This window comes from Pongo pygmaeus, chromosome 6, assembly GCF_028885625.2.
Source record: "Pongo pygmaeus isolate AG05252 chromosome 6, NHGRI_mPonPyg2-v2.0_pri, whole genome shotgun sequence".
NCBI lineage: Eukaryota > Metazoa > Chordata > Mammalia > Primates > Hominidae > Pongo > Pongo pygmaeus.
Window position 1 is genome coordinate 10,668,108 of NC_072379.2, and position 27,810 is coordinate 10,695,917.

Below are 27,810 nucleotides of genomic sequence, written 5' to 3' on the forward strand. Positions count from 1 at the left end.
TTTTTGAGATGGAGTCTCACTCAGTTGCCCAGACTGGAGTGCAGTGGCGTGATCTCAGACAGGGTTTCACCATGTTGGCCAGGCTGGTCTCGAACTCCTGACCTCAGATGATTCACCCACCTTAGCCTCCCAAAGTGCTGGGATTACAGGCTTGAGCCACCATGCCTGGCCAGGGACTTTATGTTTACTATTATTTTTTGTTTATATAAATTTATGGGTTACAAGTGCAACTAATATATTGCACAGTGGTGAAGTCAGGGCTCTTAGGAAATCCATCACCCACATAATGTACTGTATTAGGCCGTTCTTGCGTTGCTGTAAAGAAATACCTGAGACTGGGTAATTTATAAAGAAAAGTTTAATTTGGCTCACAATTCTGCGGGTTTACAAGCATGGTGCCGGCATCTCCTTGGCTTCTGGGGAGGTCTCTGGGAGCTTTCACTCATGACGGAAGGCAAATTGGGATTAAGAGAGTGAGGGGGCACCAGGCGTGGTGGCCCATGTCTGTAATCTGAGCACTTTGGGAGGCCGAGGTGGGCGGATCACGAGGTCAGGAGATCGAGACCATCCTGGCCAACAAGGTGAAACCCTGCCTCTACTAAAAATACAAAAATTAGCTGGGCGTGGTGGCATGTGCCTGTAATCCCAGCTACTCGGGAGGCTGAAGCAGGAGAATCACTTGAATCTGGGAGGCGGAGGTTGCAGTGAGCCGAGATCGCGCCGCTGAATTCCAGCCTGATGACAGAAAAAGACTCCATCTCAAAAAAAAAAGACAGTGATGGGGGAGGCGCCACACAATTTTAAATATCCAGATGTCACGTGAACTGAGAGTCAGAACCCACTTATCACCAAGGGGATGGTGCTAGACCATTCATGAGAGGTCTGTCCCCGATCTAATCACCTCCTACCAGCCTTCACCTAATGCTGGGAATTACATTTCAACCTGAAATTTGGAGTTTGGACAAATATCCAAACCCTATCACGTACATTGCATTCATTACCTACCCACTCCCCTTCCGTGTCTCCATTGTATACACATTGTTTACCTCCCTCTTAGAGCACATATAGTATTTGTCTTTCTGTGCCTGGGTGGTTCATGTAACATAACAGTCTCCAGTTCTATCCACGTTTAGATCACAGCTGATACAGAGAGGGATGGTGACTTGTCCAGGGTCACACAGCTGTCACTGCCCAAGGGGTTCACCTTGCCTGCTGCTTAGACAGAGCTGATTTATCAAGACAGGGGAATTGCAATAGAGAAGGATGGCCGGGTGCCATGGCTCGCTCCTGTAATCGCAGCACTTTGGAAGGCTGAGGTCGGTGGATCACTTGAGGCCAGGAGTTCGAGACCAGCCTCACGAACATGGTGAAACCCTGTCTCTACCAAAAATACAAAAATTAGCTGGGCCTGGTGGCACACACCTGTAATCTCAGCTACTCGGGAGGCTGAGGCAGGAGAATTGCTTGAACCTGGGAGGCAGAGGTTGCAGTGAGCCGAGATCATGCCCCTGCACTCCAGCCTGGGCAACAGAGTGAGGCTCTGTCTCAACTACGCAGAGCCGGCTGTATGGGAGCCTGGAGGTTTTTATCACTCAAATCAGTCTCCTGAACATTCAGGATGGAGTTTTTAAAGACAATTTGGTGGGTAGAGGCTCGGAAGTTGGGGAGTGGTGGTGACTGGTCAGGTTGGAGATGGAATCATAGGGGGTCGAAGTGAGGTTTTCTTGCTGTCTTCTGTTCCTGGATGGGATCATAGCACTGCTCAAGCCAGATTACAGGTCTGGGTGGTATCAGCTGATCCATCGAGGACAGGGTCTGCAAAATATCTCAAGCACTGATCTTAGGTTTTATAATGGCAATGTTACCTCCAGGAGCAATTTGGGGAGGTTCAGACTCTTGCAGCCATAGGCTGCATGACCCCGTAAACCATAATTTCTAATCCTGTAGCTAATTTGTTAGTCCTACAAAGGCAGACTGGTCCCCAGGCAAGAAAGGGGTCTTTTTGGGAAAGAGATATTATCAATTTTGTTTTGGAGTCAAACCATAAACTAAATTTCTTCCCAAGATTAGTTCGGCCTACTGCCAGGAATGAAGGACAGCCTAAAGTTAGAAGCAAGATGGAGTCGGTTAAGTCTGATCTCTTTCACTGTCATAACTTCCTCCGTTATGATTTTTGCAAAGGCATTTGCACAGCCAGTGAACACGGACCCCGGCAGTGGTTTCCATGCCATGGGGGCCTCCTGGAGGCCTGGCTGGGCAAAACAGCCTGGCCCATCTTTGAAGGAGTGGGGTCTGGAGGTGGGTGGGAGGGAGCTCACGCCGCCCTGACGCTGTCTGTGTGTTAGTTACAGGACTCTGATCAGACCCACCTACAGAGTGTCTTACCGCACGGTGACGGCGCTGGAGTGGAGATGCTGCCCTGGCTTCACCGGGAGCAACTGTGATGAGGGTAAGTCTGTAGGCACTTGGGCTGCAGGGGGCCAGGCATGGGCCAGGCTGGCATTTCTCCCTCCTCTGGCCTCCTCCTGCAAGCAGCTCTCCTTTCCTCCATAGCTTGAAATCCTTTCCTTTTCCCAATCACCTCTGAAGCAAATGTTCTGGATCAGCCTGGCCAAACCAGGGTGAAGCTGCCCGCCCTGCCTGTGGGCACCGAGGCAGGTCCCAGTTTGCACTGGTTGGGTAGTGGAATACAGAAGCCAAAAACAGCACTGGTACCAGGGGAAGGGATTTGATTTCTAGCCGGTTTCTTCCACTTTTGGCTCCGATGCACCCAGAACCCCTGTGGCAGGCAGAGTTGGATATCTGGGCTCTGAGCAAATGCGGATGAGGTCCCACCAGCCTTGAGGCCACATATTTTGTAGACTGAGACAGAGAGGCTGACCGGGACCTGCAGATAGACGTTCACCCAGCTGCTTTCTGCCTTTTTGCCCTGTTGGTGTTTAGCCTGGGTGCCTGGGCTCAGCCTGGCTCTGCAGCCTGAGAGGGTCACACAACAGCACTTAGGTGGGCCAGCAGTGGTGGACAGAGCAAATCCCCCTTCATTGCTGGCTGGGGAAATTGAGTCCTGCCTAAGGAACAAGTTTGCAGCACACCTTGTTCCCCAGCATGGCTGGATGGGTCTGGAGCCTGAGGCTCAGGGGTCAGATTTTTTTCTTTTTCTTTTTTTTTGAGACAAGGTTTCACTCTGTTGCCCAGGCTAGAGTGGAGTGACATGATCATGGCTCACTGCAGCCTCGAACTCCTGGGCTCAACTGATCCTCCTACTTCACCCTCCCGTGCAGTTGGGACTGTAGGTGTGCACCACCATACCTAGCTATTTTTTTGTATGATTTTTAGAGATGGGTCTTGCATTGTTGCTCAGGCTGGTCTCGAGCTCCTTGGATCAAGCGACCCGCCCACCTTAGCCTCCCAAAGTGCTGGGATTACGGGTGTGAACCACCTCGCCCGGCTGGAGGGGTCAGTTTTGTATTTGGAAACAGTAGCTGTCTCCCACCTTCGCTTTCTGACACAATTCTTCTCTTCTCTGTCATCTTGTTACTTATTGATTTGATAGCAGGATCTATATGCTTTGAGCGTAAACTGTCTAAAGAGCTCTTTGGGTTACAAAGAATAACACAATTGACAGAAATAGCAAGACTCCGACAATTGCTTCAGGGGGCCTGTGGCCCAGAGCAGAGCTGAAGGAAAAAGGCTGGGACGCCAGGGAGTCCGACAGGTGCCTTTTGTCCTGGTTGACGAGGTGCCTGATGCTGGCAGGGGAGGCTGGGCTATCCTTGCTGGGGGTTCCAGGGCTGACTTGGACCCTTCTTTGGAGAGGAGCAGGAAGGACCTCCAAGGTGAAGGGGTGAGGGGATGCCAGGTTTCCAGGCAGTGGGCCGGCCCTGGCATAATGCTATGGTGTTGAACGACCACAGCTCACAGGTCCCTCATGCATGCCTGAGCCCTTCAATGCCAGGACTTGGACCTGCCATTCTGGTCAGCGCCATGGCTGTGGACACAGCCATCTGGTCCCCCCAACAGGATGGAGCAGGCCTGCCACCTAGATCCTGCCAGGGGCCGAGGAGGTGAGTGTTGCTAGGGAAGTGATTAGTTTACCCTTAAGTAAGTACCTGAGCCTGTTTCAGTGATCAATAAAATCAGCAACGTTAGCTGGGAATGGTGGCTTATGACTGTAATCCCAGCATTTCAGGAGGCTGAAGCCGGAGGATCACTTGAGTCCAGGAGTTTGAGACCAGCCTGGGCAACATGGTGAAACCCTGTCTCTACTAAAATATACAAAAATTAGCCAGGTGAGGTGGCATGTGCCTGTAGTCCCAGGTACTCAGGAGGCTGAGGTAGGAGGATCGCTGATGTATGTGTGTATACACACATGCATGTATTTGTAGATTGGGGGTCCCCAAGACCACCCTTAGGTTTGACACCTTGCTAGAAGAACTCAGAGAATGTATTAAAAACTATTATGCTCACGGTCATGGTTTATTACAGCAAAAAGATACAGATTAGGATGGGTGCGGTGGCTCATGCCTGTAATCCCAGCACTTTGGGAGGCTGAGGCGGGAGGATCACTTGAGGTCAGGAGTTCGAGACCAGCCTGGGCAACATGATCAAACCCCAACTCTACTAAAAACACAAAAATTAGCCGGGCATGGTGGTGGGCACCTGGAATCCCAGCTACTTGGGAGGCTGAGGCAGGAGAATCGCTTGAACCCAGGAGGCACAGATTGCAATGAGCCTAGATTGTGCCACTGTACTCCAGCCTGGGTGACAGAGCGAGACTCAGTCTCAAAAAAAAAAAAAAAAAGATAAAGATTAAAATGAGCTAGGGAAGAGATGCATGGGGCAGGCAGGGTCTGGGAGAGTTTCATGTATGGAACCTCTAGTTGTCCCCTCCCAGTGGAGTTGTGGACAGCGGTACTTTCCCAGCAATGACATGTGTCAGTGTATACAAAGTATTGCCACCCGGGGAAGCTCATCTGAGCCAGAGATTTTACTGTGGCTTGGCCACATGGACCATGGCCAGCCTGCATGGCTGACTCAGATTCTAGCCCCTCTGGAAGTTGAGCTGGTACCAGGTGGTGCAAGGATGTCCTCATCAACGACATTGTTAGCACAAACTATCCAATGTGGCATGGTCGAAGGTCCCCAGGTAGGCAGATACCGTGACCAAGCTGGACATTCCAAGGGCTTCCAAACACCTCCCACAAGCCAAGTGCAAAGGCCAGACCTCCTTTAGGGTAAGATTAATTCTTTGTGTGTGTATATATATAATATGTACATTACATAATATTGAAATATATAATATATAGTCATTGTGATATATTATATATTAATAATATATATTCTATATTCAATAATATAGAATTATTGAATTATTTATATTCCATATTCTATATGAATATGAATTCCATATTCTACATGAATATGGAATATAGAATAATATACAATTCTATATGAATATTGAATGCATTATTAATAATTTATATATTCCAGTAATATATTATATATTATCAAATAATTATTGATATTAATTATTGATAATAAATATTATCGAATAAATATTCATATATTGAATAATATTATTGAATAATTGTTGATATATATTATTGAATAGTTATTGATAATAATTAATATATATTCCAGTAACATATAGTATATATTATTGAAATATATGATACTTATTATATATTGTTGAAATATATAACATATAATATATAATTGAAATATATAATATGGTCATTGAGATATATAATATATTATATATCTCAATAATTAACATAATCTCAATAATATATATAAAATATGTTACTGTAGACAATTTATACATTATATATAATATATAGAATATGAAAGATATATTTATATATGATGTAAATTATGTATTATATGTGAATTATGTATTATAATTTATATTATATTTCTATTTAAACAATGTATATATTATATAAATTATATATGTTATATTTAAATTATAATTTATATTATATATAAATTATATACAATTTGAGTATTCCTCGTCCAAAATCCAAAATGTTCTAAAATCTGAAACTTTCTGAGCCATGACATGATGCTCAAAGGAAACGCCAAGTTGAACATTTTGGATTTCTGATTTTCTCATTTGGGATGCTGAACTGGTAACATAATTATATATTATACTAAAGTATATAATTTATATACGTATATAAATACGAACCTGAAATTAAGACCACTAAGTTTGAGCCTATGGGATAGTAAAGACAAAAGCTTTGTGGTTATTGTCTCTACTGAAAAGAAATCATTTGCTTCTTTTTTTTTTTTTGACGGAGTCTCGCTCTGTTGCCCAGGCTGGAGTGCAGTAGCACAGTCTCCACTCACTGCAATGTCAGCCTCCTGGGTTCAAGTGATTGTCCCACCTCAGCCTCCCGAGTAGTAGGGATTATGAGCATCCACCACCACACCCGACTATGTTTTTTGTATTTTTAGTAGAGATGGGGTTTCACCATTTTGGCCAGGCTGGTCTCGAACTCCCGGCCTCAGGTGATCTGCCCGCATCGGCGTCCCAAAGTGCTGGGATTACAGGCATGGGGCACCACGCACAGCCAAAATCATTTGCTTCTTACCAGTTTTGTATGAGTTAACATCCAACTTGGCAGAATCTGAGCTGCAATACATAGTGAGCAGTAACTCAAAGTGACATTCTCCCAGGGTGTCATACGGCACGTCGGCGGGCTCATGAGATAGTGCTGTAGCCTGACTCTAGAAGGTTAGTCCCTCAGCTTTTTGCCCTATTTCTGCATTTTGCAGAGCTCTTCTTGCAGACTGAGTGGATGAAACACAGTAGCCCATGGCAGCAGGTGGCAGGACCCTGGGAGGACAGTCCCTGCTGACTGGGAGGTCCTCACCGCCAAGTAGGCTCATGTGGGGCTGTGGACCCACCTTTCTCAATAGAGGAGGCAGAAGTGAAGGGGGGTGACCGTGAGCTGGTGAATTGTTCTAAAGGTGTCCACCCTCAAGGGCTTGGCACTTCACTTCAAGAAGAAATTTCTTATCCGATAAACCACATTGATATTGATCAATATACAGTCATGTATGGCTTAATGATGGGGCTATGTTCTGAGAAATGCATCATCGGAAGATTTGTCATTATGGGAACACCAAAGGATGTACTTACAGAAACCTAGATGATCTAGCCTATTACACACCTAGGCTAGATGGTCTAGCCTATTGCTCTGGGCTACAAACCTGTATAGCATGTGACTATGCTGAATTCTGGAGGCATTAGGAATATAACGGTAAGTATTTGTGTATATCAACATATCTACACATAGAAAAGGTACAGTAAAAATACATTATTATTATTAATTAATTTTTTTTTAAGATGGAGTCTCTCTGTCAGCCAGGCTGAAGTGCAGTGGTGTGATCTCTGCTCACTGCAACCTCAGCCTCCTGGGTTCAAGGGATTCTCCTGTCTTAGCCTCCCGAGTACCTGGGGTTACAGGCATCTGCCACCATGCCTGGCTAATTATTGTATTTTTAGTACAGACGGGGTCTCACCATGTTGGCCAAGCTGACCTCAAGTGATCTGCCCGCCTTGGCCGCCCAAAGTGTTGGGATTACAGGCTTGAGCCACTGCGCCCAGTCTAAAATACAGTATTATAATTTTAATGGGGGTGGGGGAGCAGACGTGGTGGCTCACGTTTGTAATCCCAGCACTTTGGGAGGCCAAGGCAGTGGATCACTTGAGGTCAGGTGTTCGAGACCAGCTTGGCCAACATGGCAAAACCCCGTCTCTACTAAAAATAGAAAAACTAGCCGGGTGTGGTGGCACGTGCTCATAGTCCCAGCTACTCGGCAGGCTGAGGCAGGAGAATCACTTGAACCTGGGAGGAAGAGGTTGCAGTGAGCTGAGATAGTGCCACTGCACTCCAGCCTGGTTGACAGAGCGAGACCCTGTCTCAAAAAGGAAAAGAAATTTTATGAGACCACTCCTATATGCAGTCTGTCATTGACTGAAATGTCGTTATGTGGCATGTGACTGTACTCACCAGAAACATCTGGAGTTCTTGGACTGATTTTGATGAGTTCCAGCACCTCTCAAGATGCTGTCAGCCTCAGAGCCTCTGCCAGCCCCTCCTTGGTGGAGAAACCTTCTGGGCTTCAAGCAACTTGCTCAGGACGCATGTCCCCTTCTGAAAGTTTTAGGGTTAAGTGACTCTTCTAGCTGTGTGCCCGAGGGTCCTGGACATCTCAGGAGTGGGGAGTTGGCAGCTGAAGAATTCCTGGGAGTCTGAGCCTGGGCTGAGTTTGGGATCGGCTCCTGAAAACCCTTGTAAAGATTTTACATTCCCGAATATAAACCAATAAAAACAGCAGGCTAAATCAAGGCCATGCCCACGTCTTGGGCACATTCCGAAGATGGTTGTGGTGAGTCCTGCACCATTAATTCCCTTTTGCTTCTCATTCCTGCCTCTCTGGAAACAAGCAGGTCCATGAGATGCAGTTCAGTGGGTTTTGCTGTGGTTCAGTGGGGTTTCCCTCCCTAGACACCCCAGGAGTGCAGGTCTAAGGTCTGGAAATACTTTCCTTTCTACATATGTCTATGCATGGTCCATCTTAATGAATTGCACACTTTGTGTTTGTGAATTTGCCTTCTCGATAAAATTGATGGGTAACCCCCAAATCAATAACCTGCAGCGGTCATTCATGGATATGGGGCACAGTAGCAAAAACTTTGAGTCACCAGACATGCATGTTTCCTACTGAGGTCAAACTAGGTGACACCCTGGCTCCCTGTTTCCCTCTCAAACTGCAAAGAAGTGTCCTGTTCTTTTCTTTTTTTTTTTTTTTTTTTTTGTTATGGAGTCTCGCTCTGCTGCTCAGACTGGAGTGCAATGGCACGATCTCGGCTCACTGCAACCTCCCAGGTTCAAGTGATTCTCCTGCCTCGGCCTCCCAAGTAGCTGGGATTACAGGTGCCCGCCACCACACCCAGCCAATATTTGTATTTTTAGTAGAGACAGGGTTTCACTATGTTGGTCAGGCTGGTCTCGAACTCCTGACCTCAGATGATCCACCCATCTTGGCCTCCCAAAGTGCTGGGATTACAGGCGTAAGCCACCACACCTGGCCAAGTGTCCTTTTCAAGGTCTGTTTAGTACCATAGTTTTTGCATCTTTCTGCCCTTTTGGGGGTGGTTTTGTTGTTTAGAATGTCCCCCAGGCATAGCGCTGAAGTGCTGTCTGGCGTCCCTAAGCGCAAAGAGGCTGTGATGTTCCTTGCGGAGAAAATATGTGTGTTAGATAAGCCTCGTTCAGGCATGAGTTATAGTGCTGTTGGATGTGAGTTCAATGTTAATGAATCTACAGTAAATATGTTAAAAGGTGCCTTTAAACAGGAACACACGTAAGACAAGTTTATGTATTAATGGGTTGATGTTCATGAAATCAGAGGTTCAAAGGACCGTAACCCTGTATTTCCCATATGAGCGATGGTTCAGTATTCACTAACGTAGTGTAAATGGTGATTTCATAGAGCATAACTACTGTGAATGGCCAGCATCAATTGTATCTATGGATCTATGTCTAACTAAATATCTAAACAAAATTTTTTCTTTATCTTTTTTTTTGAGATAGAGTTCTGCTCTTTCACCCAGGCTGGAGTGCAGTGGTGCCATCTCCACTCACTGCAACCTCCACCTTCCAGACCCAAGTGGCCCTGCCACCTCAGCCTCCCAAGTAGCTGGGACTATGGGCATGAACCACCACACCTGGCTAATTTTTGTGTATCTTTGTAGAGACGGGGTTTCACCATGTTGTCCAGGCTGGTCTCGAACTCCTGGGCTCAAGCGATCCACCCGCCTAGACCTCTCAAAGTGCTGGGATTACAGGCATGAGCCACTGTGGGCGGCCTAGTTTTTTCTTATTATAAAAGTAACTACATGTTTAGTGCAGAAAACATGGAAACATATCATATTACACCTCTCACTTGGGTGAGAAGCCTCCAGATCTTTCTCTGTGCTTACATGTTAATTGCACTGTACATGCTGTTTTGTAAGTTTCTTTTCTTTTTTTTTTTTGAGACTGAGTTTCACTTTGTAGCCCAGGCTGGAGTGCAATGGCACAATCTCAGCTCACTGCAATCTCCGCCTCCCGGGCTCAAGCAATTCTGCCTTAGCCTCTCAGGTAGCTGGGATTACAGGCGTGCACCACCACACCCAGCTAATTTATTATTTTTATTATTTTTAACTTTTTTTTGAGATGGAGCCTAGCTCTGTCACCCAGGCTGTAGTGCAGTGACGTGATCTCAGCTCACTGCAACCTCCGCCTCCTGGGTTCAAATCATTCTCCTGCCTCAGCCTCCCAAGTAGCTGGGGCTACAGGTGCATGCCACCAGGCCTGGCTAATATGTTTTGTATTTTTAGTAGAGACGAGGTTTTACCATGTTGGCCAGGCTGGTCTCGAACTCCTGACCTCAGGTGATCCGCCCGCCTTGGCCTCCCAAAGTTCTGGGATTACAGGTGCGAGCCACTGCACCTGGCCTGCTAAGTTTCCTTCTCACATAAATTATCATGAACATCTGTCTTTGGCAATAGATAGCCTTCTATAATATCATTGTGAGTGGTTGTAGAACTTGAGTATACACACACTTTATTCACTAATATAAGATATTTAAATTGTTTCTAATTTTTAAATAACATTACTGCAAGTATATATATATTTTTAATGGAGATAAAACTTACACATACTTAAATGCACAGATTTCTCTTTTTTTGAGATAGGGTTTCATTCTGTTGCCCAGGCTGGGGTGCAGTGGTGTGATCATGCTCACTGCAACCTTGACCTCCCAGGCTCAAGCAATCCTCCTACCTCAGCCTCCCAAGGAGCTGGGGCTACAGGTGTGCATCATGCTGGGCTAATTAAAACAAAATTCTGTCTGGGCGTGGTGGCTGACGCCTGTAATCCCAGCACTTTGGGAGGCTGATCACCTGAGGTCAGGGGTTCGAGACCAGCCTGACCAACATGGAGAAACCTCGTCTCTACTAAAAATACAAAATTAGCCAGTCGTGGTGGCACATGCCTGTAATCCCAGCTACTCGGGAGGCTGAGGCAGAAGAATCACTTGAACTTGGGAGGCAGAGGTTATAGTGAGCTGAGATCATGCCATTGCACTCCAGCCTGGGCAACAAGAGCAAAACTCCATCTCAAAAAAAAAAAAAATATTTTGTAAAGAGTTGTTTACAAAACAAGTCTTGTTATGTTGACCAGGCTGGTCTCAAACTCCTGGTTTCAATCTATCCTCCTGCCTTGGCCTCCCAAAGTGCTGGGATTTTAGGTGTAAGCCACTGTGCCAGGCCCACAGATCTTAAATGTACAATTTGATGAGTTTTGATAAATGCATACACATTTCCATCAGCTCCCAGAAAGTCTCTACCCCAGTGTAATTGCTCAGTGGGTTCTTCCTGCCTGCCGCCCAGACAAAACCAGTTCACTGAGACCGTGGTATTGCGGTAAAGAAGGATTTTAATTAACACGATGCCGGCCATATGGTAGAACTGGAGTTATCACTCAAATCAGTTTCCTTGAAGGCTTGAAGGTTAGAGTTTTTCAAGGATAGTTTAATGGGCAGGGGACTAGGGAATGGGCGCTGCTTACTGTTTGGGGATGCCATCATAGGGGTGTGGAAAATGGTCCTTGGGCACTGAGTCCAACACTGGGTGCAAGGCTACAGGACTGGTTGAGTGATGAGTCATGAGTCTGGGTGGGGTCAGTCAGTTGCCAGGATGCAAAAATCTGAAAAATATCTCAAAAGACCAATCAGGTTCTACCATAGTGATCTATAGGAGCAACTGGGGAAGTCATCAATGTTATGACCTCTGGCCGCATGTCTCCTGTGCCATAAAGGATTATAGAAACCATGTCTACATTTTAGCAGAATTCGGGCACCTATACTTCTAATCTCATGTCCTTTCATTGTCTTACAAAGGCAGTTTCCTCCTCTAAACAAGGAAGGAATCCGTTTTAGGGAGGGACTATTATCATCCTTGCTTCAAAGTTAAACTATAAGCTAAATTCCTTCCATAGTCAGCTTGGCCTTTACCCAGGAGTGAGCAAAGACCCCCAGCGTGTGAGATTAGAAGCAAGATGGAGTCAGCTATTTCAGATTTCACTCACTGTCATAATCTTTGCACTGGCAGTTTCACTAGAAAGCACTGTTCTGACTTCTATCATCATACATCAGTTTTGACTATTCTTGAACTTTATATAAATGGAACCGTACAGCATATAATCTTTTGTGTATGGTTTGTTTCACTTGCGTTTTTGAGATTCTTCCATGTTTTACCTATACATGTGTAGTTTACTTGTGTTTGTCGCTGGATATTATTCCATTGCATGAATAACCATCATTTTGCTAGGTTGTGGTATAGCTTAACTTTTTTTTTTTTTTTTTTTTTTGAGACAGAGTCTCACCCTGTTGCCCAGGCTGGAGTGCAATGGCACGATCTTGGCTCATTGCAACCTCCACCTCCCGGGTTCAAGTGATTCTCCTGCCTCAGCCTCCCAAGTAGCTGGGACTACAGGCACCCACCAGCATACCTGGCAAATTTTGTATTTTTAGTAGAGATGGGGTTTCACCATGTTGGCCAGGCTGGTCTTAAACTCCTAAGCTCGAGCGATCTGCCTGGCTCGGGCTTCTGAAGTGCTGGGATTACAGGGTTACTCACGGCACTTGGCCTCACTAGATTTATACTTTAAGGATAATTCCTTAAGTCACATTTCACCAGTAGATGTCCTACCAGTTAGTTCAATCTAGCTAGCAGCATAGCGGACATCATCACCTTTACCAATATCATGTCAATGTGTCTGTATTCCTCACCTATGAAATGGTACTTTAGGCCGGGCACAGTGGCTCACGCCTGTAATTCCAGCACTTTGAGAGGTTGAGGCGGGAGGATCACCTGAGGTCAGGAGTTTGAGACCATCCTGGCCAACATGGTGAAACCTCGTCTCTACTAAAAATCCAAAAAAACTAGCCGGGTGTGGTGGTGCATGCCTGTAATCCCAGCTACTTGGGAGGCTGAGGCAGGAGAATCGCTTGAACCTGGAAGGTGGAGGTTAGAGTGATCTAAGTGAGCCAAGTGAGCCAAGATCACACCACTGCACTCCAGCCTGGGCAATGTGAGCGAAAACTCTGTCTCCAAAAAAAAAAGAGAAAGAAGTGGTACTCTATAGTTTAGAAAGTGTTTTCAGTTTGTTGTATTTCCATTTTGTAGATGCGGAAACAGGCCCAGAGGAAATAAGAGATTTGGCCAAGTCATCTAGCTAATGAGTGGCCGTGTAGAACTGAAACCTGGGTCTTTTTTTTTTTTTTTTTTTTTTTGGAGACAGGGTCTGACTTTGTTGCTCAGCCTGGAGTGCAGTGGCACGATCATAGCTCACTGCAGCCTTGAACTCCTGGGTTTGAGCAATCCTCCCACCTCAGCCTCTTGAGTAGCTGGGACTACAGGTGCGTGCCACCATGCCTGGCTAATTTTTTAATTTATTTTCACTTTTGTTTTGTAAAGTGAGGTGTCACTATGTTGGCTAGATTGGTCTTGAACTCTTGGCCTCAAGTGATGCTCCCACCTTGGCCTCCCGAAGTGCTGGAATTACAGGTGTGAATCACTGTGCCTGGCTGAACAGGGATCTTTTTGTTCCTAATTAGGTGCCCTTTACTCTAAGCTACCTGGGACCTTTGCAGTCTTGGGAAATCCCACCTGAAGTTGTCCCAGTACAAGGGACATGGCCGCTAGTCTCTGGGCTGGCTTCTTCCTGCAATTCCTAAGGTGGCCTTGTCCCTAGAGTTCTTTTGTTTGTTTGTTTGTTTTTTGAGACGGAGTCTCACTCTGTAGCCAGGCTGGAGTGCAGTGGCACGATCTCAGCTCACTACAACCTCTGCCTCCCAGGTTGAAGCGATTCTCCTGCCTCAGCCTCCTGAGTAGCTGGAATTACAGGTGCCCGCCACCACACCCGGCTAATTTTCTTTTTTTTATTTTTATTTTTATTTTTAGTAGAGATGGGATTTCATCTTGTTAGCCAGGATGGTCTCGATCTCCTGACCTCATGATCCTCCCATCTTGGCCGCCCAAAGTGCTGGGATTACAGGCATGAGCCACCACACCTGGCCTACGACCCTAGAGTTTTAAGGCCCCATCTCACATTGGCTTGGTGTTGTAGAAGAGATTTACCACAAAGTTGATCATCTCCTCAACCATCAGGAGATGATAAGTTTAACCTGAGTAGGGGATTTTTACTCTTTTTTTCTGTATTCCAGCTGGAAATGAATCCAACCGGGACAGGAAATGAATCCCCTTGGCTCCCATATGGGCAAGGGTAGGCCTGGGACAGAGGGGCTTAGCTAGTGCATCCAAGCATGGAGCTGACTGATTTGAGTCCAAGGCGATGCTAACCATTCTGCCCCAACTCTAGCTCTGTGTATGGGTGTGTCTGTGTTTTGAATGGCTGAGGGTTCAAAGCCAGAAGGAGTTGGTTCTCCTGGGAAGAGGCTGCAGCCTCCTGGTCTATCTGCAGAGCTCATCACTTTAGGAAAATGACTCCCCATGAATCTGATGATGCTTCTGAGACTTGCCTTCCATAGCTGTCATTCAAACTAGGGCCATTTATCAAAATGAGCCGAGTGCATAGCAGGTTCCGGGCGCTGGATGCTTGGATCACATTGATGAACAAGGGACTTCAGGGGCTCCCAGGTGTGCTGTGTGTGTGTGGTGGAGAGTGCGCAGGGGCCAGAGGAATGAACAAATCATCCAATACTGTGAGATAAGGACTTTGCTAAAGGTACGATTGAGGTGTTGTGAGATTCACAGGAAGTAGAGATCTGGGTAGTCCTCTGGTTCAAGGCCTGGCTGCTTGGGTCTAAGTTTCTCAGAATCCCACTTCACCATGCATCCTCTTTCTTCTGTAGATTGCATCTTTCTTCCCCACTGGCTCTTTCCCATCAGCACCTAAGGATACTCCAGCATCTCTCTCCTTTAAGAAAACAGCCTCAGGCCAGGCACAGTGGCTCACACCTGTAATCCCAGCACTTACGGAGGCGGAGGTGGGTGGATCACAAGGTCAAGAGTTCGAGACCATCCTGGCCAACATGGTGAAAACTTGTCTCTACTAAAAATACAAAAATTAGCTGGGCATGGTGGCACACATCTGTAATCCCAGCTACACAGTAGGCTGAGGCAGGAGAATTGCTTGAACCCGGGAGGCAGAGGTTCCAATCAGCCAAGATCGTGCCACTGCACTCCAGCCTGGGTGATAGAGAGAGACTCCATCTCAGGAAGGAAAAAAAAGAAAGAAAGAAAGAAAAAAGAAAACAGCCTCATTGCATCTACATCATTTTTTTGCTGTCAGCTTTTCTCAGCCAGCCTTCTTGGAAGCACTGGTTGCTCTGCCTGACTCAGTTTCCTTGCTTCTAGGGTCTTCTCCAACCTCTGCAGTCAGGTCTCTGCCCTGCTTACTGTCTCATTTGCACCTGCGGGGTGTTATTTTATTTTATTTTTTGAAACAGGGTCTTGCTCTGTCACCCAGGCTGGAGTGCAGTGGAGCGATCATAGCTCACCTCAATCTCCTGGGCTCAAGTGATCCTCCTTCCTCAGCTTCCCAAGTAGCCGGGACCACAGGTGCACAACACCATGCCCAGCAATTTTTTTTTTTTTTTAAACATTTTGTAGAGATAGGGTCTTTCTGTGTTGCCAAGGCTGGTCTCGAATTCCTGGCCTCAAGCAATTCTCCTGCTTTGGCCTTCCGAAGTGCTGGGATTACAGGTGTGAGCCACTGCACCTGCCCTCCTCCTCCTCCTCTTTCTCTTTCTTCTTTTTTTTTTGAGATGGAGTTTCACTCTTGTTGTATAGGCTGGGGTGCAATGACACGATCTCAGCTCACTGCAACCTCCGCCTCCCGGGTTCAAGCGATTCTCCTGCCTCAGCTTCCCAGGTAGCTGGGATTACAGGTGCCCGCCACTACACCTGGGTAATTTTGTATTTTTAGTAGAGATGGGGATTTGCCATGTTGGTCAGGCTAGTCTCGAACTCCTCACCTCAGGTGATCCACCTGCCTCGACCTCCCAGAGTGCTGGGATTGCAGGTGTGAGCCACAGCACCCGGCCACCTCCTTCTTCTTCTAATTATGATCTGCCCTGGGGCTAATTTCACACATTGCCACTCAAGGTCACACACCTTACCTTTCTCACTACAGCAGAGGAAGCATTTCTAGAACCTCCTGGTTGGGGCTGGGGTCCCATCACATCCACACTGTGGCTGGGAGAAGGGAAGGGGCTTGGTCAATGTTATCGATCATGAGCTCAAGTTGGGCCTGAGGGATATAAGTTCAAGGTCTCGTCCACAGTGTGCTGGCCCAGACTGGGCAGAGCCAGTGGCTGGCAGGGGCTGCTGGTCCACCCCAGCCCTCACCCTTGGGGCCATGGGGTGTTGATTGGGTTTTGCCTCTGCTTAGCCTGTTATGGTGTTGGTGAGTGGAGATGGATGGGCTCTCTATCCAGGGAGCACTTTTTTTTTTTTTTTTTTTTTTGAGACGAAGTCTTGCACTGTTACCCAGGCTGGAGTGCAGTGGTGCAATCTTGGCTCACTGCAACCTCTACTTCCCGGTTTCAAGTGATTCTCCTGCCTTGGCCTCCCGAGTAGCTGAGACTACAGGTGCCCGCCTCCATGCCCGGCTAATTTTTGTATTTTCAGTAGAGATGGGGTTTCACCATGTTGGCCAGGCTGGTCTCACACCCCTGACCTTGTGATCCACCCGCCTTGGCCTCCCAAAGTGCTGGGATTATAGGCTTGAGCCACCGTGCCCAGCCTCAGGGAGCATTTTAAACTTATCTTCTTTTCTTTTTTGAGACAGGTCCTCACTCTGTCATCCAGGCTGGAGTGCAGTGGTGTCATCTCGGCTCACTGCAACCTCTGCCTCCTGGGTTCAAACAATTCTCCTGCCTCAGCCACCTGAGTAGCTGGGATTACAGGTGTGCACCACCACACCTGGCTATATTTTTGTATTTTTAGTAGAGAGGGGGTTTCACCATGTTAGTCAGGCTGGTCTCAAACTCCTGACTTCAGGTGATCTGCCTGCCTCAGCCTCTCAAAGTACTGGGATTACAGGCATGAGCCACTGTGCCTGGCCTTAACTTCATCTATTTATTTCTTTTTCTCTTCCTGGGGCCTCCAGGGCTGCAGTGTCATCAACAGTTCCCTGTACTGTTCACTGGGACCTCCATGCTTCTGGCCCCCAGTGACACATGGGAGCTCAGTAGCTGGCAGGGCAGGACCCATCATGAGAGTCCCAGAACTGGGGAACACCGAGGAGCAGAGAATGGGGCCCCATGCAGACCAGGAGCCCCATGCCTGAGCAGCAAGGAGGGACTTGCAGGCAAGGTTTTCCACCTGGATCTGTTCAGATGCAGTGACCTTGCAGAGTGATGGGGCCGCGACACTTCATGCATCAAAGCACATAATTAACAATAAAAAGGAAAGGGGTCCAAGAAAAGGGGTCCCAGAAGAGGGGTCCAAGTTTCCTAGAGGGCAAGGACAGGCCATGATTGACAAGCCAGAAGTGGGCTCACGAGAACTGGGCTTTCTCTGCTAATAGCTGTGCTGTCCTGACCTAAGCTTACCTTCTCTAAATGTGTCCATCTAGAAAGAGAACAGGGCTTTGGTTTTGCAAGATGAAAAAGGTCTGCAAATTAATTGCACACACATTGTAATAAATCTCCACCCCTTTTTCATCTTGCAAATTGTATGAATTTTGGATGCCTCGTGTAAGTGAAATCACACAGTGTTAGTTTTTTTGTGACTGCCTTATTTTGCTTTGCATTATGTCTTCAAGGTTCATCCGTGTAGCAAGGGTCAGAATTTCCTTCCTTTAAAGGCTGAATGATATTCCACTGTAGGGATATTACTATATTGTGTCCATCCATTCACCTGCCATGGGACATTGATTTGGGTTGCTTTACTTCTTGGCTATTGCGAATAATGCTACCATAACCACAGGTTGCAAATATCCCTTCCCTCCCCTCCTTTCCCTTCTCTTCCCTTCCCTTTCCCCCTCTTCCCCCTCTTCCCCCTCTTCCCCCTTCCCTCCCCTTTCCTTTCTTTCACTTTTCCTTCCCTTCCCTTCCCTCCCTCCCTTTCTTCTTCCCTCCCTCCCTTCCTTCTTTCCTTCCTTCCATCCTTCCATCCTTCCTTCCTCCCTTCCCCTTTCTTTTTTTCTCTCTCTCTTTCTCTCTTTCTTTCTTTTTTCCCCTCCCTCTCTCCCCCTTCCCTTCCTTCCTCCCTTCCCCTTTTCCTTCCTTTCCTTCCTTTCTTCCATCTTTCTTTCTTTTTCTTTTTCTTTCTTTCTCTCTCTTTCTTTCTTTCTTCCCTCCCTCCCTTCCTTCCTCCTTCCTTCCCTCCCTCCCTTCCTTCCTCCTTCCTTCCCTCCCTCCCTCTTTTCTTTTCTCTTTTTTCTTTTCTTTCTTTCTTTCTTTCTTTTATTCTTTCTAAATCTTTCTCTCTCTCTTCCATTGTTTTTCTTTTCCTTTTTTTTTTGAGACAGGGTCTTGCTCTGTCACCCAGGCTAAATTGCAGTGGCATAATGATAGCTCACTGCAGCCTCCACTTCCTGGGCTCAAGCAATCCTCCTACCATAGTCTCCCAAGTAGCTGGGTCTACAGGCATGTACCACCATGCTTGGCAAATTTTCAAATTTTTTGTAAAAATGAGATCTTGCCAGGTTGCCCAGGCTGGTATGGAACTCCTGGCCTCAAGTGATCCTTCCATATCAGCTTTCCAAACTGCCGGGATTACAGGCTCATGCCACCACTCCCAGCTAATTTTTTATATTTAGTAGAGATAGTATTTCACCATGTTGGTCAGACTGGTCTCGAACTCCTGACCTCAGATGATCCACCCACCTTGGCCTCCCAAAGTGCTGAGATTACAGGTGTGAGCCACCAAGCCCAGCATCTAATTCTTATTTTATTTTATTATTATTATTTTTGAGACGGAGTTTCGCTCTTGTTGCCCAGGCTGAGGTGCAATGGCGCCATCTCGGCTCACCACAACCTCTGCCTCCTGGGTTCAAGCGATTCTTCTGCCTCAGCCTCCTGAGTAGCTGGGATTACAGGCTCCTGCCACCACGCCTGGCTAATTTTGTATTTTTAGTAGAGATGAGGTTTCTCCATGTTGGTCAGGGTGGTCTTGAACTCCTGACCTCAGGTGATCCACCCACCTTGGCCTCCCAAAGTGCTGGAATTACAGGCATGAGCCACTGTGCCTGGCCTCTAATTCTTATTTTTATTTTATTCATTTATTTATTTTGGAGACAGTCTTGCTCAGTTGCCCAGGTGATCATAGGTCACTGCAGCCTCTAACTCCTGAGCTCAAGTGATCCTCCCACCTCAGCCTCCTGAGTAGGCAGGACTACAGGTACACACCACCATGCCCAGCTAATTTTAAAATTTTTTGTAGTGGCGGGGTCTCGCTATGTTGCCCAGGGCTGGTCTCGAACTTCTGGCTCCAAGTGATCCTCCCACCTCAGCCTCCCAAAGCACTGGGATTATAGGTGTGAGTCACCACCCTTGGCTTTAAGCCTCTAATTCTTTCTTTCTTTTTTTTTTTTGGTTGAGACAGAGTCTCATTCTGTTGCCCAGGCTGGAATGTGGTAGTGTGACGATAGCTCACTGCAGCCTTGAACTCCTGGGCTCAAGCAATCTTCCCACCTCAGCCTCCCAAGTAGCTGAGACTACAGGTGCACACCACCTGTAGCTCTGCTAAGTTTTAAATTTTTCACAGAGGTAGGGTCTCGCTATGTTGCCCAGGCTGCTCTCCAACTCCTGGGCTCAAATGATCCTCCTGCCTCTGCTTCTCAAAGTGCTGGCGTTGCAGATGTAAGCCACCACGCCCAGCCTGTCTGCATCATTTTAACAGAGTCATAGCCTCTGGGCCCTGGGCTGTGGCGGGGCCAGCCCTGTTTCCCTCTCACACTCCAGTGCAGGATAACATCAGCAAGTGCTTTCGGATTACAGGCGTGAGCCACTGCGCCTGGTCAGGAGTTCAAGACCAGCCTGGCCATCATGGTGAAACCCTGTCTGTACTAAAAATACAAAAAAATCAGTCGGGCCTGGTGGTGCACGCCTGTAGTCCCAGCTGCTCAGGAGGCCGAGGCAGGAGAATCGCTTGAACCCGGGGGGCAGAGGTTGAAGTGAGCCGAGATTGTGCCATTGCACTCCAGCCTGGACGACAAAGTGAAACTCTGTCTCAAAAAAAAAAAAAAAAAAAAAGAAAGAAAGAAAGGAAGTGCTCTCGGCCCGGTGTGGCAGTGATATAAGACATCAGGCCCCTTCCCATGTAACCGGAAACCCATGAACAGAGCCTGGTGGTTTTACAAACAGGAGGAGCAGAATGGAGAACAGAGAATCTCACCTTCTGGGGGTCCACATGTGTTCCCTGAGATTGTGAGAATGAGTGTGTGCAGCTGGCTTGGGCAAGGGTGCCCTGGCACTGCAGGGGCCAGCGGCTTTCCACCTACCCAGGACTTGCTAACAACTTGCTAACGGCCCTGACTGAGGTGACTCAGTTTCCCAACTAGAGCTCCCCAGCAGCAAATGCAGGTTTGGCTGCTGTATCACTGATCACTCCCAGCCTGTCCCTGCCAAGCGATTCTATATCCCTCACCTGCTTGGACAGTGGAAAGGCCACAGGCGTCAATAGCCTCAGACCCAGCATTTAAATCCTGGCTCCACACACTAGTTCTGTGGGCTGGTCGCTTCCTGTCTGAACCTCCATTTGCTCATCTATAAAGTGAGCATAGTGATACGTGTCTTGCAGAATTGTCAGTATATTGTATATGAAATGAGGTGACAAGTACCTGATGTGGCACAATTGGTGGCACAGAGTAGGCCCTTAATAAATGGCCCTTGTTACTGTCATTCCCCGACCTGCCCAGCACTAGGCACAATAGTGTTAGAAACACACATTGATTAGCCAGGTGCAGTGACTCATACCTGTCATCCCAGCACTTTGGGAGGCCAAGGCAGGAGGATTGCTTGAGGCCAGGAGTTAGAGACCAGCCTGGGCAACATAGACCCCGTCTCTACAGAACATTTTTAAAATTAGCTAGGCATGATGGTGTGCACCTGCTACTCAGGAGGCAAAGGTGGGAGAATCACTTGAGCCTCGGAGGTTGAGGCTGCAGTGAGCTGTGATTGTGCCGCTGCAGTGAGCTGTGATTGTGCCACTGCACTCCAGCCTGGGTGACACAGCGAGACCCTGTCTCCAAAAAATATATAAATAAATACAGACTGACTGATTTTTGTATTTTCCCCTTCAGGATATAGATGCTTAGGACTGAGATGAGAGTGCTAAAACCCCGGCATGTCCTGGTGTGTGTGTGTGTGTGTGTGTGTGTGTGTGTGTGTGTGAGAGAGAGAGAGAGAGAGAGAGAGAGATTCAGTCTCTGCCTTTTCATGTGACGTGGAGGGTCTGAGTACGGATCCCCCGAGTACCAGAAAGCACCCTGTCAGGTAGAGGGTGCCAGGAATCCCTGGTCTTGCTGCCAGCGCTGGGAGCCCTGGGCTGAGGTCCAGAGTTAGTGACCCCCTGAAAAGCTGCTGTTTTCCTTTAGGGAGTGGAGATTGGTTGGGGTTTGGAGTCCAACCAAATTCCCTTTGTAGGGCAGCCCATCAGCAACAGGGATGCTGTGAACATCCGTGGGAGGTGGTGGGTTGTGTAGAAGGAGGTCGGAAGTCAGGACCTTTTGAAGCAGCATTATTTTCAGGGGGTAAATACCTGAGGTTCATCATCTCACGCCAGGGAAGTCAAAGACATGGACCCACAAGAAGTGAGTTTAAGAGCAGAGGTTTAATAGGTGATAAAGAGAGAAAAGAGAACAGCCCTGTCTTCTGCAGATAGAGAGGGGCTGCCTAGTGGGTCTTCCGGTTTCATGGCGAAATGCACGGGGCGGGGGGAGGATGGGGGGTGGTTAATAGATGAGCTTGAAGAGGCAGAGTCTTATTTACACAGCGCCCGAGAGATTGGTCAGACCAGGTGTGACGTTTGCATAGTGTGCGAAGAAGCTGGCCACCCCGCCCCAATCTTTTATTGTGCAGACGGGTTCTCTACCTGGCTGCTGCCATCTTGTCTGCTCCTTACTGTACACGTGGGTGACAAAGAAAAGGGAAGATGGGGCCAGGCGCAGTGGCTCACGCCTGTAATCCCAGCACTTTGGGAGGCCGAGGCGGGCGGATCACGAGGTCAGGAGATCGAGACCATCCTGGCTAACACGGTGAAACCCCGTCTCTACTAAAAATACAAAAAATTAGGCAGGCGTGGTGGTGGGCGCCTGTAGTCCCAGCTACTCTGGAGGCTGAGGCAGGAGAATGGCGTGAACCCGGGAGGCGGAGCTTGCAGTGAGCCGAGATCGCGCCACTGCACTCCAGCCTGGGCGACAGAGCGAGACTCCGTCTCAAAAAAGAAAAAGAAAAGGGAAGATGGAGCCGCCATGTTGAACCTACCTGGCCCCCAGGTAATCCTTTTCTACTGGCACGGCTGCCGGCATTTACCTATGCAAGCTTTTAGCTTGCTTACCTGTGCGTGCAGATTTTCAGGCTGCTTTTTGTTAGAAAAGAAATGATTCATACCTGTAATCTCAGCACTTTGGGAGGCCAAGGCTGGTAGATGGCTCGAGGTCAGGAGTTCAAGACCAGCCTGACCAACATGGCGCAACCCCGTCTCTACTAAAAATACAAAAATTAGCCGGCCGTGGTGGCGCACGCCTGTAATCCGAGCTACTCAGGAGGCTGAGGCAGGAGAATCGCTTGAACCCGGGAGGTGAAGATGCAGCCAGCCAAGATCGCACCACTGCACTCCAGCCTGGGCAACAGAGCAAGACTCAGTCTCAAAAATAATAATAATAATAATAATTTGCAGCTGCTTTTTATTAAAAAGAAACCTTACCAAGGACTCTCTTACCCCCACTACCTGCCTAAATAATTTATTTCTAGCTTTTGTATCACTTTGTAAGTGACCTGCCCATACGTTTCTCTTCTGGAAATAGGGTCACAGGAGTAGCCCTGCTGGGGAAGGGGCACCTTGGGGGTCTTTGCTCCCCGAGGCGGGGCTCCGTACCACCAAGCAAGGCCTCCGTAACGACGCCCTGAGCCCTGGTTATCGTAAACTTCCTGCAGAAGGGGGCTTACTGTCCCATGATGCCATGTCTAGACACAAGGTCAGGTATAAATTATGGAGACGATGTAGCATGTTCGGTGGTTAAACCGTAAAATTTAACGAGAGATTTCTGTGTCTTGAACATGTGCTGGGGAAACTGTGGGAGGAGGGAGGGGGAGATGCATTCACTTCCTTTCCACTTCCTCTCTGGCCATCTGTAGGGGTGCAGGCACCGCCCTGGAGGCCAAGCCCTTAGCACTTAGCTGAGATTTGGTGTCAGCGAGTGGCCTCCACCAGACCTGGCAGTTCCCAGGCCTGGCTCCCGTAAAGCAGCTAGACAGAGCTCTGCCCTGCTGCACCGGGTGTACCTTGGCCAAATCACAGCCTCGTAGGGCCTCGGTTTCCTCATCTGTGGAATGGGAGTGGGAGAGAGACTCTCCCAGCACAAATGTTTCCATCTCCTGATCTTCTATGATCTGGCAGAGCGCATCAGCAGACACGCAGGTTGAGCAGAAGGAATGCCTTTCTGAGTTTCAGACCTGCCTCGTGGGGCCCTGGGGACACTGTAGGGCAGAGGAATAGCTTTATAGACCGTAAAGTGCTGTGCAGACGCACAGCCCTCCTGGAAATTCTGGGGGTCTCTTTCTCTGAAAAGGGCTGAAAGCTATGCTGGTAGCTATTTAGGAGATATCTTTGTGGAAAAGGAAATGGAGACTGCTGTGGTTTTTTTTCTGACTCCAAATACATTGCTCCAGTTCTCTGACACCGCCACCATTCCATTCAGACACTACTGGGAGTTAGAGCAGACCCCACAGTTTAAGGGCTCAGGACCGTGAGACTGCTCCCACGTCAGATGCCGACCATAAATGGGGTGCCCAGTCTACCTGCACTTATGCAAATTCAAGGGTTTACACGATTTCTCTTTTTTTTTTTTGAGACAGAGTTTTGCTCTTTTCGCCCTGGTGTGCAATGGCACGATGTTAGCTCACTGCAATCTCCGCTTCCTGGGTTCAAGGAATTCTGCCTCAGCCTCCTGAGTAGCTGGGATTACAGGCGTGTGCCACCATACTCAGCTAATTTTTGTATTTTTAGTAGAGATAGGGTTTCACCATATTGGCCAGGTTGGTCTCAAACTCCTGGCCTCAAGTGATCCGCCCACCTCAGCCTCCCAAAGTGATGGGATTACAGGCGTGAACCACCGCGCCCGGCTGGTGTCCACGATTTCTGCCTCAAGTTTGGTAATTCCCTAGAACCACTCACAGAACTCAGGAAAGCACTTTGCTGATGGTTACCGTCCTATTATAAAGGAAACACTTGAGTAGCAGCCAACTGGGAGAGACGCATATGAAGTGGCATTGTTGTCTGGGGTAAATACCCAAGATTCGTTGTCTCACGACCATGGGCAACTAGGACGCAGACACACAAAGAATGAGAGTCAGTGCAGAAGTTGAATCAGCAAAAGCAAGAGAAGAGCTCTCTCTGCTGCAGAGAGAGGGGTCCCGGAGAAATGGATTGCCACTTTTTTTTTTTTTTTTTTTTTTGAGACAGAGTCTGGCTCTGTCATCCAGGATGGAGTGCAGTGGTGCGATCTCGGCTCACTGCAACCTCTGCCTCCCAGGTTCAAGTGATTCTACTGCCTCAGCCTTCTGAATAGTTGGGATTACAGGCACGTACCAGCACACCCAGCTAATTTTTTGTGTAGAGAGGGGGTTTCACCATGTTGGCCAGGCTGTTCTCGAACTCCTGATCTCAGGTGATCCATCCACCTAGGCCTCCCAAAGTGCTGGGATTACAGGCATGAGCCACCACACCCGGCCCCAGGTAGCCCTTTTCTATTGGCATAGCTGCTGGCATTAACCCGTGCAAGCTTCCGGCTTTCCTCTCTATGTCTGCTACTAGATTTTTCAGGCTGCTCTTTGTTAGAAAAGAAATGATTTGGGGGCTGCTTTTTGTTAAAAGGGAAACCTTGCCAAAGACTCTTTTGCCCTCGCTATCTGCCTAAATAATCTCTTTCTATCTCCTATATCACATAGGCCAGTATGGAGGGTGGGGACGGGATGTAGAGCTTCTCTATCTTTTCTGAGTATCTGCTGTCCTAGAACATTCAGGAGTTTACCAGCCTGGAAGCTCCATGATCTACACTGTTAGGGTTTTTATATGGGGTCTCGTTACGTAGGCTCGATTGATTACATCATTGGCCATTGTTGATTAACTCAATCTCGTCTTTCTTCTCTTCCTGGGGGTCAAGGTTGGAGCTGAAAGTTCCCACCCTCTAATCACGTGGCTGGCTTCTCTGGCCCCCACCCTCACCCTGAAGCTGTCTAGGGGCCCAGCAGGGATCACCTCACTTAGCATAAACTCAGATTTGGGGGAAAGAGGCTTGTTATGAATAACAAAACACACTCCTATCACTCAGGAAATTCCAAGGGTCTTAGGGGCTCCATGCTAGCAATTTCAACACAGACCAAATACATATATTTTGTTATACCACAGACACAGAGGCCTTTGGAGCTGAGGCTGGATGCTACTCTGTGTACTGAAGACACTCACTCGGGCCTTAAGGTCAAGGTAGAGGAGGCCCTGGTTTCCAGCGATGACATTCCACGGTGCCAGCCCCCACGTGCCATAGTATCTGCTCCCTTGCGGTTAAGCATAAGGGCTTTATACTTGCCTTGTGCACATGGCTGAGCAATGGCAGAGGTTTGAATAGGGTGGCTGATGTGGAGCCACATCACAACACACCCTGTGTGAGTGTGTTACCGGAAAGGAGTGTCATCTAGACTCCCAATAGTGGGTTCTTGGATCTTACACAGGAAAGAATTCAGGGTGAGTTGCAGAGTATAGTGAAGCTAAGATAATGTATTAGAGACTACTCAATTACAGAATAGGCTATCCCCAGAAAGCAGAAGTAATACACCCACGTCAACAGAGCTAAGAATAACGTCTTTTTTTTTTTTTTTTGAGACAGAGTCTCACTGTTGCCCAGGCTGGAGTTCAGTGGCATGATCTCAGCTCACTGCAACCTCCACCTACTGAGTTCAAGCGATTCTCCTGCCTCAGCCTTCAGAGTAGCTGGGACGATAGGCACATGCCATCATGCCTGGCTCATGTTTGTACTTTTAGTAGAGATGCGATTTCACCATGTTGTATGGGCTGGTCTCCAACTCCTGACCTCAAGTGATCCACCCACCTTGGCCTCCCAAAGTGCTGAGATTACAGGCATGAGCTGCTGCGCCCGGCCAGAATAAGGTCTTACATGCTTTATTCCAAACGTTTGTGATCAGGTTGTGACAGGCAATTAGTATTGCTATTCTCTTGTGTAACTGTTGATTTCAGCAAGAATTAATAGGTATGCTATTATCTTTAAAGCAAAACTTTTTTTTTTTTTGAGACAGGATCTTACTTTGTCACCCAGGCTGGATTGCAGTGGTATAAACATGGCTCACTGCAGCCTCAACCACGCAGGGTCAAGCGATCCTCCTGCCTCAGCCCACCAAGTAGCTAAGACTATAGGCGTGCGCCATCACGCCTGGCCAGTTTCCAAATTTGTTTATAGAGATGAGGGTTTCGCCATGTCACCCAGGCTGGTCTGGAACTCCTGAGCTCAAGCAATCTGCTGACCTTGGCCTCCCAAAGTGCTGGGATTACAGGTGTGCCCAGCCTTGAAACTTATTTTTAAACTAAGAATGCTTTTTCTTCTTAAGATATCAGGGCATCAGGACATCTCTTTAAGTTCGAGGTCTTATTTAGTTAGTTAACTCATCCCTTCCACCATAAATACCCTGTAACCAAGAGTGCCTAACTTCCTGGGAATGTAACCTACCAGGTTTGGCTTTATTTGGCCATTATTCAAGATGGAGTCACTCTGGTTCAGACTCCTCCAACAGGTGGATCCATTCCACCATGAAGGGGTTGTGCTAAGCATATATGGACTGAGGCCATCCTGGTACATGAGGACCATTTGGCTCAGGTCATGCACATCGTGCCTGGGGAAAATGCCCCCCAGGACAGCATGGAGCAGCTGGGATGAGGACAGCCCTTCCCTCAGCCAACTGTTCCACCATCAAATCGTATTTACAAAGTGCCCACATGCTCTTAGGAGCCCATAAACACCAGAATCTGTGGCTCAAACCCTCACTCCTTCCAGCCGAAGTGTTGCGGGGCCCCAGGGGACCCTCCGAATCTGCAGAGGGGGTGCACTTGTCTCTGGGTCTCCTGTTCCCACAAGAACCCCTTAAAGCATTGTCTGCATTTCCCCGACATGGCGTTGGAATGTTCCAGAATCCCTGAGCCTCGCTGCGCCTTTATAGTTATTTATTGCCTGGGCCTCTCATTCAGTGCTTCTCTTACGGGCTTGGAGTTTTCTTCTTTTTTTCTCAATTGCTTACGTGTTTATCTTCCCAACTCGTCTATGAGCTGACAATGGGTTGCATCTTTTTTTTTTTTTTTGAGACGGAGTCTCTCTCTGTCGCCCAGGCTGGAGTGCAGTGGCATGATTTCAGCTCACTGCAAGCTCCGCCTCCTGGGTTCACACCATTCTTCCGCCTCAGCTGGGACTACAGGCGCCCGCCACCACGCCCGGCTAATTTTTTTGTATTTTTAGTAGAGACGGGGTTTCACCATTCACAGGATGGTCTCGA

At 47.8% G+C, this 27,810-nt stretch overlaps 1 protein-coding gene across 3 annotated transcripts in view; it reads left to right on the forward strand.

Annotated features, from left to right (window-relative positions):
- The window catches only part of COL26A1 (collagen type XXVI alpha 1 chain), a 202,135-nt gene that overhangs the window by 86,025 nt on the left and 88,300 nt on the right, over positions 1-27,810 (forward strand). For 2 of the 3 annotated variants that reach the window (XM_063667254.1, XM_054496650.2), the window contains one exon: positions 2,346-2,449. In XM_063667254.1, coding sequence (XP_063523324.1) covers positions 2,346-2,449 — 104 coding nt within the window. The remainder of the gene's footprint in view (positions 1-2,345; positions 2,450-27,810) is intronic. The other variant, XM_054496651.2, reaches the window with a different exon arrangement.